The sequence below is a fragment of the Orcinus orca genome, chromosome 20, assembly GCF_937001465.1.
Source record: "Orcinus orca chromosome 20, mOrcOrc1.1, whole genome shotgun sequence".
Lineage (NCBI taxonomy): Eukaryota > Metazoa > Chordata > Mammalia > Artiodactyla > Delphinidae > Orcinus > Orcinus orca.
The window spans coordinates 18672922-18691345 of record NC_064578.1 but is presented as its reverse complement, the minus strand read 5'-3'; the positions used below and the strand labels follow the sequence as shown (position 1 = coordinate 18691345).

At 48.8% G+C, this 18424-nt stretch overlaps 1 protein-coding gene across 1 annotated transcript; it reads left to right on the top strand.

Annotated features, from left to right (window-relative positions):
- Positions 1-221: 221 nt before the first annotated feature.
- Positions 222-18379, top strand: TSNAXIP1 (translin associated factor X interacting protein 1). The gene is given in 18 exon segments (XM_004273433.3): positions 222-537; positions 4663-4765; positions 12574-12686; positions 12816-12942; positions 14099-14192; positions 14767-14960; positions 15297-15432; positions 15855-15911; positions 15914-16023; positions 16095-16158; positions 16161-16250; positions 16327-16454; positions 16689-16814; positions 16968-17114; positions 17215-17324; positions 17533-17659; positions 17754-17860; positions 18067-18379. Coding segments are annotated over 18 exon segments (2121 nt in total). The 5' UTR covers positions 222-490; the 3' UTR covers positions 18308-18379.
- Positions 18380-18424: the final 45 nt, after the last annotated feature.

Here is an 18424-nt window from a genome sequence, read left to right as displayed (position 1 = left end):
CTCTCCTTCGACACCACTATGCCTCGCCACATTTTGGACTCCATTTCCCACAATGCAGAGCTCTCCAGGGGCGGACCAGCTTGGGCTCGTAAGGATCTCTGGGAGATGTAGTACAAACCCGCTAAGCCATAAGCCTGCTCAGCTGAGACACTGGGACACCGAAAACTACAATTCCCGCTGGCAACGCGGCTCCGGCCTCTCAGTTCACCTCCCTCCCCCATGGCCTCTGTTTATCTCCCTGCCTCAGTTCTGGTCGCTAGGATCATATCCGCTATAGTGACTGACTCTGAGGAGACCCTATTCCCGGTTCGAGTCCACCTTTGCTACTTGGCCTTCCTCCCAGCCCGCGGGTGCGGGGCTCGGAGGCGTGGCACAATCCTGACCCCGTCCCCTCCGCTGGGCTGCTGGGACCTGGTCGCCATGGCTACGGGCTGTAAACTACCACAGCTTCCCTGGCCACTGGTGCTGGCTGCCCGGCTGCCCTAGGGTCATGGACTCCCCGAAGCCGCAGTGCCCCAGCTTCGCGACCACGTTGAGGTAGGCACTGGCCTAACTGAGGGCGGAGAGGAGGCCTTGAGTACTTCCAGAAAGAGAAATGGTACCTGATTCGGACCTCTGCACTTCCTGCCTCTGTCCTTTGGTTTGGGGCTCCAGCCCCACAGGATCAGTGGTGCAGAAACAGTTAGAATCTCAGATGACTTGTCAGCCCAGGAAGGTCGTTATATTCTAGTAAAAGGGCAGGCGCACTTTATCATTAGTAATAGCCAGCTTTTTCTTATTGAGCGTGTATTATGTGCCAAGTGCTCTATACACCATATTTAACCCTCACAACAACTCTATGAGGTAGTAATATCACTATTTTACAAATAAAGAAATAGAATCCTGAAGAGATCATGTGTCTTACACATGTTTATAAGTGATGGAGCTAGTATTTGAACCCAGCCATGTGAGACCCATACCTGAGATATTAGCCACAAGGATAAACAACCTCTTCACCCACTGGCTTATGACAAAGAAGCATCTCTAAGCAGTCCAAGAACATCCCATGGCCTCAAGGTAGCTCCTGCCTGTCTTCAGGGGTGCAGCATCTGGACACTGCAAATATGATAACAAGCTCCGTTAGCCAGGAAAGCCACAAAGTATACATATTAAAACAAAAATTTTGGCTAAATACCTTTCTAGCTCTGAGAGCTAAGAGAAGGCTCTTAATTTCTGGGCCTCTGTTTCCATATCTCAAACATGGGAATGACACAGCCCACCTTAAACTGTTGGGAAAATTTAGGCAGCATATATGAAGCTCTCATGACAGCTCTTGCACATAATAGGCATTCAGTAAGTGTTTAATGAATGTACTTTCTCGCTTCTACTCATTCCTAATGCAAAAAACCTGATCTCACCTAAACTCTAATCCCCCATGGTCAGCTGCCTTGACAGAGAAAGCCTAGAAAAGTCAAGAAATTAAATGCCGCCTTGACAGACAAAGCCGAGAAAAGTCACGAAATGAATCACAAAAACCAGACAGCAAGCTTGAGAAAGAGTGTTGTTACCCAACACACGAATGATTTAGGAAACTGCAATCATGTTTGAAAGGGATATGAAACGGACTCAGAAAGAGAATCCCCATGTATTTTAAGAAGGAAGCACAATGTAATTGCTGATGCTGAATTTGGTGACAGTACAAAACATCATTCCTGCCCATATTCTTCATTCACCAGTGTTTAGTGGTGTATAGTATATTGGGCCAAGCTCACTGCTTCCCTTAGAGGAATAGTGTGGGTGTCCTCCTCCAGCTCCCCTTAGAGCAGGGCCAGGATGATGAAGCATGGGCCAGACCTTAGCACTACACGAATGTCAGCAGGACCCTCTAAAAGGGACTTTGAGGGAATTCCCTGGTGGTCCAGTCGTTAGGACACTGCACTCTTACTGCCGAGGGCCTGGGTTCAATCCCTGCTCGGGGAACTAAGATCCTGCAAGCCACACAGTGTACCCAAAAAAATAAATAAAGGGACCTTTGAATTGTGCATTTTCCTGCGGCAGGTTTCCCCTCCCCATTGGCTTTCTCCTTTCAGCCTCACATCCCTGGCACAGTAGATTTGTGGATGGAACTCAGTAGCTTGACTTCACTCAATACCAGGATTTACCCCCTGTCAAACCCACTGCTTGCCAGTAGTTAAATAACTGAGTTTTCTCCACCTTTGAAGTAGAAATATAGATAATCTATTTCCCATTCCTCTCTGAGAATTGGTGTAAAATATTTAATATAATACTAAAGAAGCATCCTAAGCTTTTTGGATAAGTGTATAGACTCTACCAGGTGTTTTAAAATTTATTTATTTTATTTATTTATTTTTGGCTGCGTTGGGTCTTCGTTGCTGCGTGCGGGCTTTCTCTAGTTGCGACGAGCGGGGGCTACTCTTCATTGCGGTGCACAGGCTTCTCATTGCAGTGGCTTCTCTTGTTGTGGAGCACGGGCTCTAGGCACGCGGGCTTCAGTAGTTGCAGCAGGCGGGCTCAGTAGTTGTGGCTCGTGGTCTTCAGTAGTTGCAGCATGCGGGCTCAGTAGTTGTGGCTTGCGGGCTCTAGAGCGCAGGCTCAGTAGTTGTGGCGCACAGGCTTAGTTGCTCCACGGCATGTGGGATCTTCCTGGACCAGGGCTCAAACCTGTGTCCCTGCTTTGGCAGGTGGATTCTTAACCACTGCACCACCAGTGAAGCCCCAGATGTTTTTAAAATTAATATTTGCGAATCTGTTTTTGACTACTGTCTCCCTTGGCATTCAAAACTAACATGTTACCGGCCGCTCTCGCCTTTGAGATGGCCCACACTCTGTCTGTGGAGTGTGTTTCTCTCCAAATAAATCCACCTCTTACATATCACTTTGTCTGTCACTGAGTTCTTTCTGAAAAACAACAACAACAACAAACAAAAAAAAAAACTAGCATGTTACCTACAGAGATTTTCCATCTGGCAACTTCTCAGGATTTGTAGAGTTCCCCATAGTTTTCTTGCTCACCTTGCCCCATGTGGTAGTTCCAGTAGGAGCAAGAACAGAGTTTAGAAAATTGACTGGTCTTGACAGGAAGGTATGATTTAACCCAGTGAGCAGGTGGGTTGATCTGCTGCATCCTGTCTCAAACCCATAAACATCTGAGCAAAAGCCTTTCCTTTTCCACACCGGCTGCGTATTCGACATGGTTTGCTCACATTTGTTCAGTTTAGAGACAATAGAGAACTGGAGTTTGGTGTGTCACTGCTCCATGAAGTAGGACTGAAGAACCCTGCAGGACAGGGTTTCCCAACTGGGATCACGTCACTGCTCTCAACTTCCCTGGAGTTTGGGTAATCCTTGTCTCAGTTTTATGAACAAGGACACTGAGCTTCAAGAGGTTAAACAGCATACCCAAGGCCACCAGCTAGCAAGGGGAATGAAGACACAAGTCTATCTGGTGGCATAAATCACTCCCACCTGCCGCCACCATGGATTACTGGGATCACTTCTTCCTTTTGTTCCACCTAAGTCTGACTGCCCACAGGCAGCCCTTCCTCTAGACCCCCAAATGCCTTCCTAGCTTGAGCAATGATGGCTCTCCCCAAGAGGCCTAGGAGTTAAAAGTGGTTCTTTATGATCCACTTTTCCCACATCCTGCTGTCACAGTTAATATCTCTGCAGCTCCTTGCTGTTTACAGTTTATTTTTTTTAATGTTTTTTTAAATTAATTAATTTTTAATTTTTTAATTTTTTGGCTACATTGGGTCTTCGTTGCTGCTTGCTGGCTTTTTCTAGTTGTGGCAAGCGGGGGCTACTCTTCATTGAGGTGCGCGGGCTTCTCATTGCTGTAGCTTCTCTTGTTTCAAAGCACGGGCTCTAGGTGTGTGGGCTTCAGTAGTTGTGGCTCGCGGGCTCTAGAGCGCAGGCTCAGTAGTTCTGACTCACGGGCTTAGTAGCTCTGCGGCATGTGGGATCTTCCTGTACCAGGGCTTGAACCCGTGTCCCCTGCATTGGCAGGTGGATTCTTAACCACTGCGCCACCGAGGAAGTCCCTACAGGTTATTTTTGCATATCTCTTTTACTCTTACTTAAACTTCACAACATTGTGAGATAGAAAATGCAAGAAATGTCTCCACCTCCTTGTGAGGAAACTGGGCTGAAAGAAGTTAAATGACTTGCCCAAGGGGGTCCCTATTGGAAACACAGATGTCAGCCTCTGGGCCCTATCAGCCAGTAAGTAGAGGCTCAAGACTCCCACCCTGGCTCTTGGACACCAGACCCTGTACTTCTTGTCCTATAGCACCTGCTTTTGGTATCACACCCCCAGAATGTGGCTGTCACATGCACGGAACTGTCATCACAGCCACAGCTAAACACTGAAGGGAAGTATAGGCCTGCAGGGTTCTCTGGGTTCATGGTGAGGGTGTCCTGCCACTGCAGGAGTTGTTGAGACTCTAGTGATGAGAAGGTTTCTGGGAATGTGGGAAAATGGTTTGGGCCCCGAGCCAGGAGCTTGCTGGCAGCACCTCTGGGAATCTGGAGGCAGCACTGGGAAGACCCAGAGCCTGGCTCTGAGGGGAAAGGAAGCCATGTCTTGTGGCTCTGGGAAGAGTGGAAGTGTACTTCCCACTCAAGGCTCTGTCACCCACCACTTCCTTCTCCTTCTCTGTGCAGAGCACACTTGCGACCTTTAGGAGCGATCGTAGATGATTCCTTCCTCACAGAAGCCAAGAATACTCAGAAACGCAAGCTTTCTCAGAAACGGAAGACGCTGCTGGTTAGTGGCCGTGTCCTGTTGGAACCCTAAATTTTGATCCCCAGATCCTTTCTGCCTCCCTCTCTGCAACCCAAAAGCACCACCCACCCGAACTATGCCCCACCAAGCGGCTTCTCCCCAGTTAGGGGAGTGTGGCTCAGAGGCCAGGCCCAGCAGGCTCTGGGATGGGGGAACGTGCACACTTGCTGCACCTCACCGGAACAGGCTTCCCAGACCTCCCCGAGCAGAGAGAGACTCAGCTCCTGCCCACAGATAACCTTCCCCTGCAACGCAGCATTCTGGAGTGGACCTCATTTCTTCATCCAGCCTGCCATGAGCCAGGCATTCTTCTGGGTGCTGGGATGGTCCCACCAGATCTGTCAAGGTCCTTCAGAGCTATGACTATATCTTTTTGTCTTTACAGCCACAGTGCCTGATGTGGTACTTGAGTGGCTGGTATATGTGCACCATAATTGCTGTATGTATGTGAAGACAGTAGTAAAGGATGTTTCTCCATTGTGCTGTTGGCTCTGAACTGGAGGTAGAGACTCTTTACCAGCCTCATGACAGGTTCTCCCTCCATTCATGTTCTTTAAAGTTTTTATATAAAAATGAATGCTGGGGGCCTTTCTCACCTTCTGAGGTGGCCCACACTCTGTGGAGTGTGTTTCTCTCTAAATAAATCCACTTCTTACCTATCACTTTGTCTCTCACTGAATTCTTTCTGCAATGAGACGTCAAGAACCTGAGCTTCATTAAGTCCTGAAACCAGGTGTGTGATCTCAGTTGGAAGACTGTGGGTGTTGGCTGGGTCTGAGCCCCAGCCACAAGGGTTCGAGTCCCAATCAGGGTTTTGACCGGGTTTGAGTCCCGGCCACGTGGGTTCAAGTCTGTATTTGACGTGCACAGTTTCAGCTGGTGACCACGAAGGGACAGTGATAAGCTTATAGCTAGACCAACTCCTGTTCATCATCAACACCGTTGGTGACGTCTTCTGTGCCATCTCTTTGCGACTTCCGGGGAACTAACACCTGGTTGGGAGACTACCTTGGAAGGGATAGCATCTAAAACTATATTTTTGTACTCTGATGCTGTTAAAAAAAAAGTGCTTCATCATCAAGGAGATTCATAGAAAGGCTACGGAAACAATTACAATAGTTCCACATTAAGATGCTGGCTATGTGAGGATTCCAGCCCATACCGACTTAAAACAAGGAGCTGCCCTGCCCCTGGGGCCCCTAGATCAGGCATCCAGAGATTTTTACTCCCTGACAGACAGGGTTGATGCCCCTACTCAGCCTGGAAGCAGTTACAGAAGACAGACTATCGCCCTCTGCTTCCCATAAGAATATGGGAGTAAAATCTCTGAGAGGGGAATGAAACAGGAGGGAAGGGGGCAGGGCACACAACCTTTGAAAGAATGACATAGCCCGAGGACATGACATAAATTGATTAGAACCCAATGGGTCCAAGATGGCGGACAAGTCGAATTCCACTAGACCTTGAGCCTCAGTATATGCTCACATCAGCAAGCTAAATGACATCCACAGGTGCCGTGACAGTTCCAAGACGGATCATAAGGATCAAAAAGTGGGTGGTGGCCCAATTCCTGGAAATCCTCGGCCCTTCCTAAAATAGCTGGAATACTCCTCCCACTCATTAGCCTATGAAATTACCCACCCCTATGAAAATTAACAAGCCCATACCCTGGTGCCTTTCTCACCTTCTGAGATGGCCCACACTCTGTCTGTGTAGTGTGTTTCTCTCTAAATAAATCCACTTCTTACCTAAAATAAATAAATAAAAATTAAAAAAAAAATAAAAATGAATGCTGGGGAATTCCCTGGCAGTACAGTGGTTAGGACTGCACACTTCCACTATAGGGGGCACAGGTTCCATCCCCGGTCTGGGAGCTAAGATCCACATTCCTGCATGCCACGTGGCGTGGCAAAAAAAAAAAAAAAAAAAAAAGGAAGCATATTCTTCCCTGAAATTAAAAAAAAATACTGTGTTATTAAGATTTGGGGGCTTTTGTTGATATGATCATAAGATTGTTATTACTATTTAACAAGCAAAGAGCCATTGTCCAAATCTTACAGGTGAAAAAACACATCTGAGCAAATTTATAACTCCAGCTCACAGTGCAGAACTGTGGGCTGTGGTGGTTTTCTTTGTGCGAGTATGTCTTGTCTGGAGGATCTGGGGACACATGAGCTGTACACTTTGTGAGGCTGGGTACTTCAAACATGGGGACCCTGACATCAGGGAGGGAAAGGGGTATGTAGACTCTAAGCGGAGACCAAGCACAGCCACAGTCCCGAAAGATCCGATTACTTGGGGCGCCTGCTCCCCGTCCCCCTCAGCTGCCACCTACTCAGTGGACCTGGGGCCAGGCTCTTTCACTCCCTTTCTTCTGCGCGGCGGCAGTAACACCGTTCTCAACCACCAGAGGACGCTGTTGCCTCCTGCCGCCCCCGACCCCCGGGGTCGCCCTTCCCGTTTTCACCTGCAGGGGGAAGCAGAGAGCACGGAGCTCCCGGGAACGCCGCCTCCCAACCACCCGCTTGTGGAGGCCTTACCAGCTGTTAACAACCAGGACAAGAAAGCAGCATATGCCCAGCAATCAAAGTAGGGTGACTTTTTTCTCTTTACAGAAACGGCAGACAGAGCACGAAGATGGGCCTTTTTTATTTTTTAAGTCTCCCAAAATAAGCTAAATTAAGCTTTATTTCTATGACTAAACTGGTTTTGTCTGCTCAGGAAATTTTCAAGGCTAGTCTCCCTTTGTTTTTGTTCTTGTTTTTTGGTTGGTTGTTTGTTTTTAACTGAAGTCTGGTTAATTTACAATGTTGTCTTAGTTTTAAGTGCACAGAAAAGTAATTCAGCTTTACATATATAATATATATATTCTTTTTCAGGTTCTTTTCCATTATAGGTTATTACAAGATATTGAATATAGTTCCCTGTGCTATACAGTAGGTCCCTGTTGTTTAGCAGTTTTATATATAGTAGTGTGTATATGTTAATCCCGAACTCCTAATTTATCTCCCCCACACCCACCCCTCTATCCCATTTGGTAACCATAAGTTTGTTTTCTGTACCTGTGAGCCTATTTATGTTTTGTAAATAAGTTAATTTGTATCATTTTAAATTTTTATTTTATTTTATTTTTCTAAATTTATTTATTTATTTTTGGCTGCGTTGGGTCTTCGTTGCTGTGCGGGCTTTCTCTAGTTGCGGTGAGCGGGGGCTACTCGTCCTCGTGGTGCGTGGGCTTCTCATCGCGGTGGCTTCTGTTGTTGCAGAGCACGGGCTCTAGGGTGCATGGGCTTCAGTAGTTGTGGCATGCAGGCTCAGCAGTTGTGGCGCACGGGCTTAGTTGCTCCGCGGCATGTGGGATCTTCCCAGACCAAGGCTCGAACCCGTGTCCCCTGCTTTGGCAGGCGGATTCTTAACCACTGCCCCACCAGGGAAGCCCTGTATCATTTTTTTGGATTCCACATATAAGTGATATTATATATTTGTCTTTCTCTGACTTACTTCATTAATATGATAGTCTCTAGGTACATCCGTGTTGCTGCAAACGGCATTATTGCATTCTCTTTTATGACTGAGAGAGTATTCCACTGTATATATGTACCACATCTTCTTTAGCCATTCACCTGTTGATCAACACTCAGGTTGCTTCCATGTCTTAGCTATTGTAAATAGTGCTGCTATGAACATTGGGGTGCATGTATCTTTTCGAATTACAATTTTCTCTGGAAATATGCCCAGGAGCAGGATCATATGGTAAATCTATTTTTAGTTTTTTAAAAAAACCTCCATACTGTTCTCCATAGTGGCTGCACCAATTTACATTCCTACCAGCAGTGTAGGAGGGTTCCTTTTTCTCCACACCCTCTCCAGCATTTATTATTTGTAGACTTTTTAATCATGGCCATTCTGACTGGTGTGAGGTGATACCTCATTGTAGTTTTGATTTGCATTTCTCTAATAATTAACGATATTGAGCATCTTTTCATGTGCTTGTTGGCCTGGCCTCTTGAAAATGTGAAAAACTTATCATTAACTGACCAGGTTAGGTGCTTCTTTGACAACTTCCCAGGTGTCTTCCAGGGTTACTTTGTCCTTTTATAAAAATCACATCAATTTTAATAGTCTTTCAAAAAAACTTTTTCTGTCTTGATTTTTAAGTTTGGCTTCTCATGTTTCCAGTTTATCTATTTCTACTTTTATTTCCTATGTTTAAAATTTTTATTATGATATTTTTTTCCTTTTTAGGCAACCACAGGCTTGAGGCTTTCTTTCCTAATAGTGAAAGGATTTTATTTTATTTTTTTACATCTTTATTGTAGTGTAATTGCTTTACAATGTTGTGTTAGTTTCTGCTGTATAACAAAGTGAATCAGCTATATGTATACAAATATCCCCATATCCCCTCCCTCTTGCACGTCCCTCCCACCCTCCCTATCCCACCCCTCTAGGTGGTCACAAAGCACTGATTTCCCTGTGCCATGCAGCTGCTTCCCACTAGCTAGCTATTTTATATTTGGTAGTGTACATACGTTAATACTACTCTCTCACTTCGTCCCAGCTTACCCTTCCCCCCTCCCCGTGTCCTCAAGTCCATTCTCTATGTCTGCGTCTTTATTCCTGTCCTGCCCCTAGGTTCATCAGAACGATTGATTGATTGATTGATTGGCTGCGTTGGGTCTTCATTGCTGCACGCAGGCTTTCTCTAGTTGTGGCGAGTGGGGGCTACTCCTCGTTGTGGTGCGCAGGCTTCTCATTGCGGTGGCTTCTCTTGTTGCGGAGCACAGGCTCTAGGTGTGCGGGCTTCAGTAGTTGTGTCTCACGGGCTCTAGAGCGCAGACTCAGTAGTTGTGGCACACGGGCTTAGTTGCTCCGCGGCATTGGGATCTTCCTGGACCAGGGCTCGAACCCGTGTCCCCTGCATTGGCAGGCGGATTCTTAACCACTGCGCCACCAAGGAAGCCCCAACCATTTATTTTTAGATAGTGAAAGGATTTTAAGCAATTAAAAACTTGTGAGTGCTTTTCTGATCATATCCCAAACATTTTGAACATGTAATTTTAACATTTCTATAACATGTTATATTTTTACTTTAAGTAATAAATGGGTCGGGAAAAATATTAATTTATTTTTAAATTTCTGTAAATGGTTAAGTGTTTTAGAGGTATGTTTATATTATCAGTTCTTATTTCATTGTATTATATCAGGAAATGCAAGGTATACAGTTTCTCATTTAAAAATGTGTTAACACCTTATCTGTGGCCTACGATTAGTTTTTTGTATACATTAAAAGATTGTCCTTCTTTATTTCCAATTATGTATAAATCTACTCACCTGTCATTATCAACTGTATTACTGTTAGTATTTGTCTTTTACCTTTCTCTGCTTGAGGTAGCTTATTTTGATAGGAGGGCTTTAAACTCTTTACAATTCTGTTTCATCATCTCTCTTTCCCCCCCTATGTTTTTATCTATTCAACAAATATTTGTTGATTCCCACTGTGTGCCAGGCACTGTGGATACAGTGGTAAACAAGACAGACAAAGTCTGTGTTTCTGAGAGAAGATGGGGGTGTGATGATGGGGACGTGTGGGCGCTGGGATTGGGAAGAGTATCAAGGAGAACCCCTGAGATGCTAAGGTTGAATAGTCAAGCTGGAGCATTCTGGACCCAGGAAAAGCATGTGTGAACATATACACCCAATAAGTAGTGTTTTCATTTTTATTATGCCTTGCATCCAGCTAAATTATTGTGCTCCCTTAAATATTTATTCCACAATATTTGCTGAGTGTTACTTAAGACTATGAAGAGTGTTAACACAACATTGTAAATCAACTATACTTCAATTAGAAAAAAAAAAAAAGACTATGAAGAGTGTGAAGTATGATGCCATCAGTTCTGGAAGTACAGAGATAGGGTCAACCTAGACCCTTGCAAGAGGCTGGAGTCCTCCCTGGGACCTAGCAACAAGGCTTACTATGTACTTTCCAAAATATTTAGGGAAAGGATGAATGACTGCAAGATTGAGAAAAAATAGGTAGAACTAATAGAATGCAAAGAAGAGCCCAAGGAAACAGTGGCATTTTCCACATTAAGAGGGTCAGAATCCAGTTACCATTAGCCTGGAAGGACTCCTAGAACCTGGATGTGTGGGACATGGGTGGTAGGCCTAGTCTCTCTCCATCTCAGAAGAACCTGGAAGCTGGGCTCAGGGCCTTCCACAGAGGAGGCTTTAATACTGAATTCAATAATTCAATGTTCTTTTAAACTTCAAAGTAACTTATGTGCATTGTAGAAAAATTTGAAAAATACACGATTACAGACACATAAGCACCCGTGGGCCTATCACTGGAGAATAATTACTGATAACCTTTTGGATTATTTCCTCCATCTTTTCTGGTTTTTCATCTTACCTGGTTGTGCTTATTCTCTAATTTCAGGCTTTACTTAACCCTTAGAGATATAGTGCATGTTAAGCCTCTTTGTAAACATTTCATGCCTGTATAAGAATCTTCTGTTTTTAGACACTTAGCAGTTTTCTGACTTTTTCATAGTCACAAGTAAGGCTTTGAGGACTGCCCTTAGGCATGAAGCTGCTGCTTCATCTCTGTCCCCTCTGCACTGGCCAGCCCAGACCTCAGCCTCAGCCAGCCTGCCCTCCTTGGGCATTGGCCCCTGTTCATAGCCCTTCAAAACTCCTGCTGTTTCCCTGAGGTATTGGCGCTACCCAGGCAGTCTTTGTGCACCCCGCCCCACCTCCCCTGACACATCACTCTCTTCCAGAGTGACCTCAGCTCCTCCCATGAAGTCACTCAAGCTTTACTGAAATCACTGACATCATCACTTCCTCCTCTAAGAGGACCAGCCTCCCCTGGCACCCTCCAGTCAGGGCCCCAACACTCCTGTGACCTGCATCAGCTTCAGTTACTACCTGCTTATCAGTTCATTTGTCATCCCACTTCCATCATACCCCCAGCTTCCTTCATGTCCCAGAACCCAGCAGCGGCTGGCATGTGCTATGGACCCAGAAATGTTTGATGAACAAATGAATGACTGAATGGATGAACCCTAGAAGTAGGCTTCGCTGGGTAAGAGAGTCATTTTTTTCTCTCATGTTTTGAGTATTTCATAAAAAGTTGAAAAAACAAGCTCATAAATACTACTACCCTGTACCCCTGCTCAAGGTTCAAAATGAGATCCCACTACTTCAGGGCCCTACCACCTCTCCCCTCCCCCTCCCCCAGGGGGTAGAGCCTAATCTCCTCCCGGGGTCCACAGGTCACCCTGCTGCATCTCTGCAGTCCTGCCTGAGAGTCCAGGCTTGAGGCTGGGCCTGCCCTCCCCTGTCTCTCTTTAGCTGGACTGTGCTGTGGGGGCAAGAGATGGTCCCAGTAAGTACTCATATCTGTTTTCATAGCATAGGTATTCAATACTCACTGACAAACCTACAGAAGAGAACTCACCTTTACTGAGCTCCTAGAAGGTGCCTGAGTCTGTGTAAACCACTCTCTATTCTTTCTCGTTGCATTCTCACATCAATACAATGCAATGGGGAGCACAACCATTCCCATTTTACAGATGCAAAGACTGAGGCTCAGACTGTGGTCACATAACCAATGAGGGGGCCCTAGGGTTTAATCTAATCCCTCTCTAACTCTAAGGACCACAGTCTTAATTATGAACCATATTAAGAGATGTTGGGGGGGGAACCCAGGAGTGGAGGAGGAGCCTGGAGAGGAACATCAGGAAGGGGAGCAATATTGTCATGGTAACCCCACCTGTCCCTTCTTATAGTCCTGTCCGTTCTCCATCGGTGGCCACCTGTCCCCAAGGCCCACATACATCAGTGACCAGACCATTCTGCATAATCGAAAGCCCTGTTCAGATGACTACCGGAAGCGAGTAGGGTAAACCAGGGTTAGCCTGATGGTGGACGGACTGGGCCCAGAAACAGTGCAGGGGTGTTGCTGCCCCAGACCCAGGGCACAAGGGCCTGGTGGGGTGTCCATCACATCTCAGTCCACCACTCTCTGCAGTAGCTGGCAGCAGCAGCCCCTGGGCACTACCAAGCCAAGGTACCTAGAGCAACTAGAGAACTACCTACGCAAGGAGCTCCTCCTGCTGGACCTGGGCACAGATTCTGCCCAGGAGCTAAGGCTGCAGGTCAGAGCCACAGAATAACTGGGGGGAGGGCAGGGGCAGGGCTGGGAAGAAACCTTACTCACCAGGACTAGGCACTTCAGACATTCAGGTGAGACCAGCCTTTCCCAGCTCTCTTGGGTTCCCCTTCCTGGTAAGAGAAACTTGTTCTCTAACAAAGCCAGTGAGCAGGCAAGTCTACCAGCATGGAACCAAAACTCTCCTGAGGGTTGGGTTTCTTTACCTGAGTCAGGTGGCCTGAATGCTGACTCCAGTCGCTTCTGTGATCCCCAGCACCGACCTTGGGTCACTGGGTATCAGTGAATGGAGCCTAAATCCTGGCAGTTGGGCAAGCAGGGGTCATACAATGTCTACCAGCCCAGTAACAACAGCCCCAAGCTTGAGGAACTTAGCCAGATACAGAGAGAAATCTAGATGTAACCTAGATTCTGATGCATATTAGGGAAGGAATCACCCAATCCCTGCTCAGATGGAAATGATGACTGGGAATCCCTCACTTCTGACTTAGTCACTGACAGAAGCATTTGCTGAGCACTGTCTGTGTGCCAGGCTCTGAGTGGGGCCTTAGATATGGTCTCACAAGCTAAAGGAACCTCGCCAACAAAGAAGCAGAAGCTCAGAGAAGGCATCCGGCTATGCAGTAGTGGAGCTAGGATTCAAACTCAGGGCTGGTTCGGGAGCCTGTGCTCATTCCAATACACAGTGTTGCCTCCGAAAGCTTCCTGTGTGTCCGAGTGGGACAGGAAACCATACCTCTACTTGGAAGCTAGAGCCTTAGACCTTCTCCTGCCCCCACAGAGCTGTAAGATGGGGAGGGGTGCTGGTAAGAGGCCAGCTGAAGCACAGTGCATGGAGGAGGCTGGCTGCCTGGAGAGCCAGAGGGGGCTCAGGTAGAGAGGGGGAGGTCCTGACCCAGGTCGTCTGCCAGGTCTCAGAGACAGCACCAGGAGAGGTCACCAGAGAGCAGCTGAGAGGGATGGAGCCGCCCCTCAGCTCCCTGACTGTGAGAGACCCCAGTGGTGCCTGTGGCATTTATTTGAATGTGAGTTGCCTGGCAGCTTCATGCTAGAACACTTCTAATCCAAGCAAAGAAAAACTTAGGTCCCACTGAGAGTGGCAGCTATAGGCCAGGAGGTGACAGTTTCCCTTTTCTTGCCAGCCTTACAGAGAAATCTTTGAATTTTTCATAGAGGACTTCAAAACATACAAGCCATTGCTATCCTCCATCAAGAATGCATATGAGGTGATTCTGGGTAAGACTGCAGCCTCCCTGCCTGGCCCCAGCCTGGAAGAGGCAGAGAGGATCCTAGTCTGACCTTCTGGGTTCTGCAGCAGGGCTGGGGCAGCTACAAACTGGGCTTTGAGTTCACCAAGCCCCCCTTAGCCTTTTTGCTTACACTGTCATGTGATAGGGCACCCCAGGGCAACTGACTACCTCCCATTCTTGGGAAGCATGGTGGGGCAGTATCTGTGGGAAATAGAGCATCTTTTCTATTGACAGTGAAGCCCAGAAGGGAGGGTGTACCCCTGGGAAGTGAGGGGGCTTCCCTCACCAGGCTCAGGAGGTGCTGGGCATGGTGCAGCTGCAGGACTAAAGGCCGTATGGGTAAAGGGCATAGGTGAGACCCTGGTCCTCATCGGGACTCTGCCCCTGGTTTAAAAGCAAGTGCAAGAAGGACTTAAGCAGGAGCTATGCTTTGAACAGGCATGTATAGACTCCTCGAGTTTGCAAGGGACATAGCCACTCACTGCGACCTCAGGATCAGTGTCTCCTGGTTGTTTGTCCTCCATGGCCCCAAAGGGACTCTCCCACCTGTCCCTGCTTAGCCGACCAGAGGGAGAAGATTCGGGCTCTGGAGCCCCTGAAGGCGAAGCTTGTCACTGTGAATGAGGACTGCAACGAGAGGATCCTGGCCATGAGGGCTAAGGAGAGAGATGAAATCTCCATGCTGAAGAAAGAGAAGATGAATTTGCTAAAACTCATCGATAAGAAGAATGAGAAGATCTCATTGCAGAGTGAGGTGAAAGGGAGTAATATGGTGACCAACTCCCTCAATTCCTCCCACTCCCACCCCAGGGGTGACCTTCAGGCCTTCAGCCCTGGGGTGACCCCCTAGCTCTCTCCACCCTTCTGCCTGGAATGATACACAGAGCCACCACCTCCCCCCATACCCCTCTCTCCACATGCTGCCCTCCTCCTCAGCTCAGCACTGGCTTGGTATGGCCCCAAATGCCAGCAGAGTCCCGCTCCTTGGCTGCCAGATTTTCTCCACAGGAGGAAGCTTCGGCACTTTGCTGGATTCTCAGGAATGACCAGTCTCCTCCTCCTTCTACCTTTCTTGTTCTTTTCCCAACAGGTGACCAAACTGAGGAAGAACTTGGCTGAGGAGTATCTGCGCTACCTCAGCGAGCAAGATGCCCGTAAGATCCTTATTGCAGACCTGAATGAGCTACGGTACCAGCGGGAAGACATGTCACTAGCCCAGTCCCCAGGTAAGCCCAAGGTGGGTTTCTCTCCCCTGAAGAGGCGCTGGAGAGGAGTCTGGCTCTCACCACTCCTATTCATTCAACTCTCCTATTATCTGCTCATTCACGATGGGAGATGTTCCTGCTGCCACCTGGGTCTGTGGATCTTCTGAGCTGGCCTGAGAATCATAGACTTGTTTACGAAGGAAACAATCACTGGCAGCTGAAGCAGCCTAGACTCCCTAAGGGCAGGACAGGCCTGGTACTCCACATCCTGGGCTTCTCTATTTAAGCTCAAAGCCCTATGCTGGTAGCACTGTGGAAAGACTCAGGGGTTCCCAAGCTGGGAGAGCAGGAAGACCTGGGACATGCCCCAAGGGACACTCAACCCTGCCCTGGGCTACAGGCACCAGAGGCAGGGTGACATGAGCTGGCGGGCCCCCTGGCAGGTGTCTGGGAGGAGGACCCTGTGAAGTTAACAGTGGCTCTGAAGATGGCCCAGCAAGACTGACCCGCAGGCAGATGGAACTCAACACCATGAAGGCCAACTTTGGAGACGTGGTGCCCAGAAGGGACTTTGAAATGCAGGAGAAGACCCTCAAGGATCTGCAGGAGCAGGTGCTGGTGGGCAGGCAGGGTAGCGAAGGGCCATGCAGGTGAGTAGCAAGGACCAATCACCCTGCCCACAGGTGGACAGCCTGAGAGACGACTATGAAGAGTTCTGCAAGGAGCACAAGATGCTGTTGCAGTTGCACACGAGCTGAAGGAGCAGGACCAGTTTTACTCCGAGCTGCGGGAGATCCAGCGCACGGCCATACCGCGGCCAGACTGGTCCAAGTGTGAAGGTAATGCTGGCCATGGGAGCCCTAGGGACTGCTCAAGTGCGTGGTCTGGACTCCAGCTCCCTCTCCCCACCTGCAGATGTGGTGGCTGGAGGACGAGATCGCTGGCAAATGCTGGCCGAGGGCAAGAACAGCGACCAGCTGGTGGATGTGCTCCTGGAGATTGGCGAGGGGCTGCTCCAGGAGAAAGACTTCTTCCCTGGTCTGGTAGGGGAGTCCCTGGGCTCAAGAGGCTTGGGGCCAGAGTCAGAATGGCCAGAAGTCTTCTTGCTGCTGAGAAGTCCCTGGGCTCAGGAGGCTTGGGGCCAGAGTCAGAATGGCCAGCAAGTCTTCTTGCTGCTGAGAAGACTTGAGGTTCTGGGGGAACTATCTGGGGCTCTGCCCTGCTTGCTGGTGGGGCTACAGAGGGGCCCAGAGATAAGCTGACATGGTTCCATACAGGGTTATGGGGAATCCATCCCCCCTTTCCTTCGGTTTGATGGTGTCATGCAGAACAAGAAGCCAACCAAGAAGGATGTGGTAAACCTCCTCAAGGATGCCTGGAAGGAACGTATCACTGAGAAGCAGGTCAGATCTCTCTAGCCATTTTGGCCTGGTGTGGCTGCCTGAGTCCTCTGGTGCATGGGGGGGTGGGGGTGTCCCTCAAGGTGCTAGGGAACAGGGAGGAGGGCCAACAGACGTGGGGCAGGCGGACCAAGCAGTCTTCCCCCTACCCTGCAGAAGTTCCCAGATTTCTTCTTCAATTTCCTGGAGCGTCGCTTTGGGCCTGGTGATGCCATGGCCTGGGCTTACACCATTTTTTAATATACCAAGCTCTTCCACTCCAATGAGGTCATGAGTCAGTTCTATGCAATCTTGATGGGAAAGGTAAGCTTGGGCCTGGCCCTCCACCCTTTGTCTCCGGCATAGGCCAGCTCTATCCCCACCCCTCTAGGAAACAGCAAGATGGTCAACGCTTCCCCCCTAGAGGAAAGAGAGTGTGTACATCAAGCAGAAGGAGACAATAGCACAGCTGCTGAAGGAGATGACCAGTGCTGACAGCCAGAACGAGGGGCTACTAACCATGGAGCAGTTAAGGTGCGAGACCAGTTGGCCACCCCGAACTTCAGCCCAGCATGACCTCTGGCCAAGCTCCTAGCTGTGCAGGGGGAAGGGGAGCCTGGTGGGAAAAGGCCAGACTCAGTGCATTCTGCCCTTTTGAGCACCAGTGGGGCTGGCAGAGGGGTGCGGGGAGATGGGTAGGCAGGCATCAGCCAGGCCTGTCAGCCCTCGTGTCTCCCTACAGCACTGCCCTCAAGAGTACCTTCCCCTTCAAGAAGGACGAGAGAATTCAGGAGCTGATGGAGGCAGGGGGCTGGCATCCCAGCAGCAGCAATGCAGACTTGCTCAACTACTGCGTATTATTTATGGAGGTGGGTTGGGGCCCAGGAACTTGCCCAGTCCTGCCCTAGCCTCTGCTGGACCCTAGCCCGTGTACTCTCACCCTGCCTTGTGGCCCCTTCCCAGGACAAGGAGGGCCAGAGCGTGCCCTTTGTACAAAAGCTGTGGGAACAGTACATGGATGAAAAGGATGAATACTTACAGGAGCTAAAGCAGGAGCTGGACCTGGAACTGTGAGTGACCCTGGGGACCTCAGGCTCACTTAGTCATAGGCAAGTCCTACAGGCTGGGCCACAGAGTAGCTCCTCAAGCCCCAGGCCTCCCTATGCACCGAGCTTGCTGCTGGGCACTACATACTGCTCAAGCCTGGGAGAGGGCATCTTGGGGTCTGAGGTACAGAGAGGACAGTCAAGGTCTATCTCTTTCTTTGTGGGGGCAGCCACGATGAGGTGACCCTACCCAAGGTACGTGAGGCCTTGATGAACACTGATCCCAGCCTGGACAAGCAGACCCTAAACAGCTATTTGAGCCAGGCCTTCCAGCTCCCCATGACAGAACTGCCAGAAGAGGGCGAGGAAAAGGAAGAAGGCATTGTGATAAGGCTCCAGGCTGCACTGGAACAGCTTCAGATGAGTGATGTTAGGCGTATGGGGCCCTGAGAGCAGGAACCTGCAAGCTGAGGCCACTGTGGGCAGCCTGAGTGCTCCCGTGCTGCTAACCTCTGACTGTTGTTATAAAATTGTTTGTCTGAACCCATGCTATTCTCTAGGTTATGCTGGGGAGTCAAGGGAAGGGTG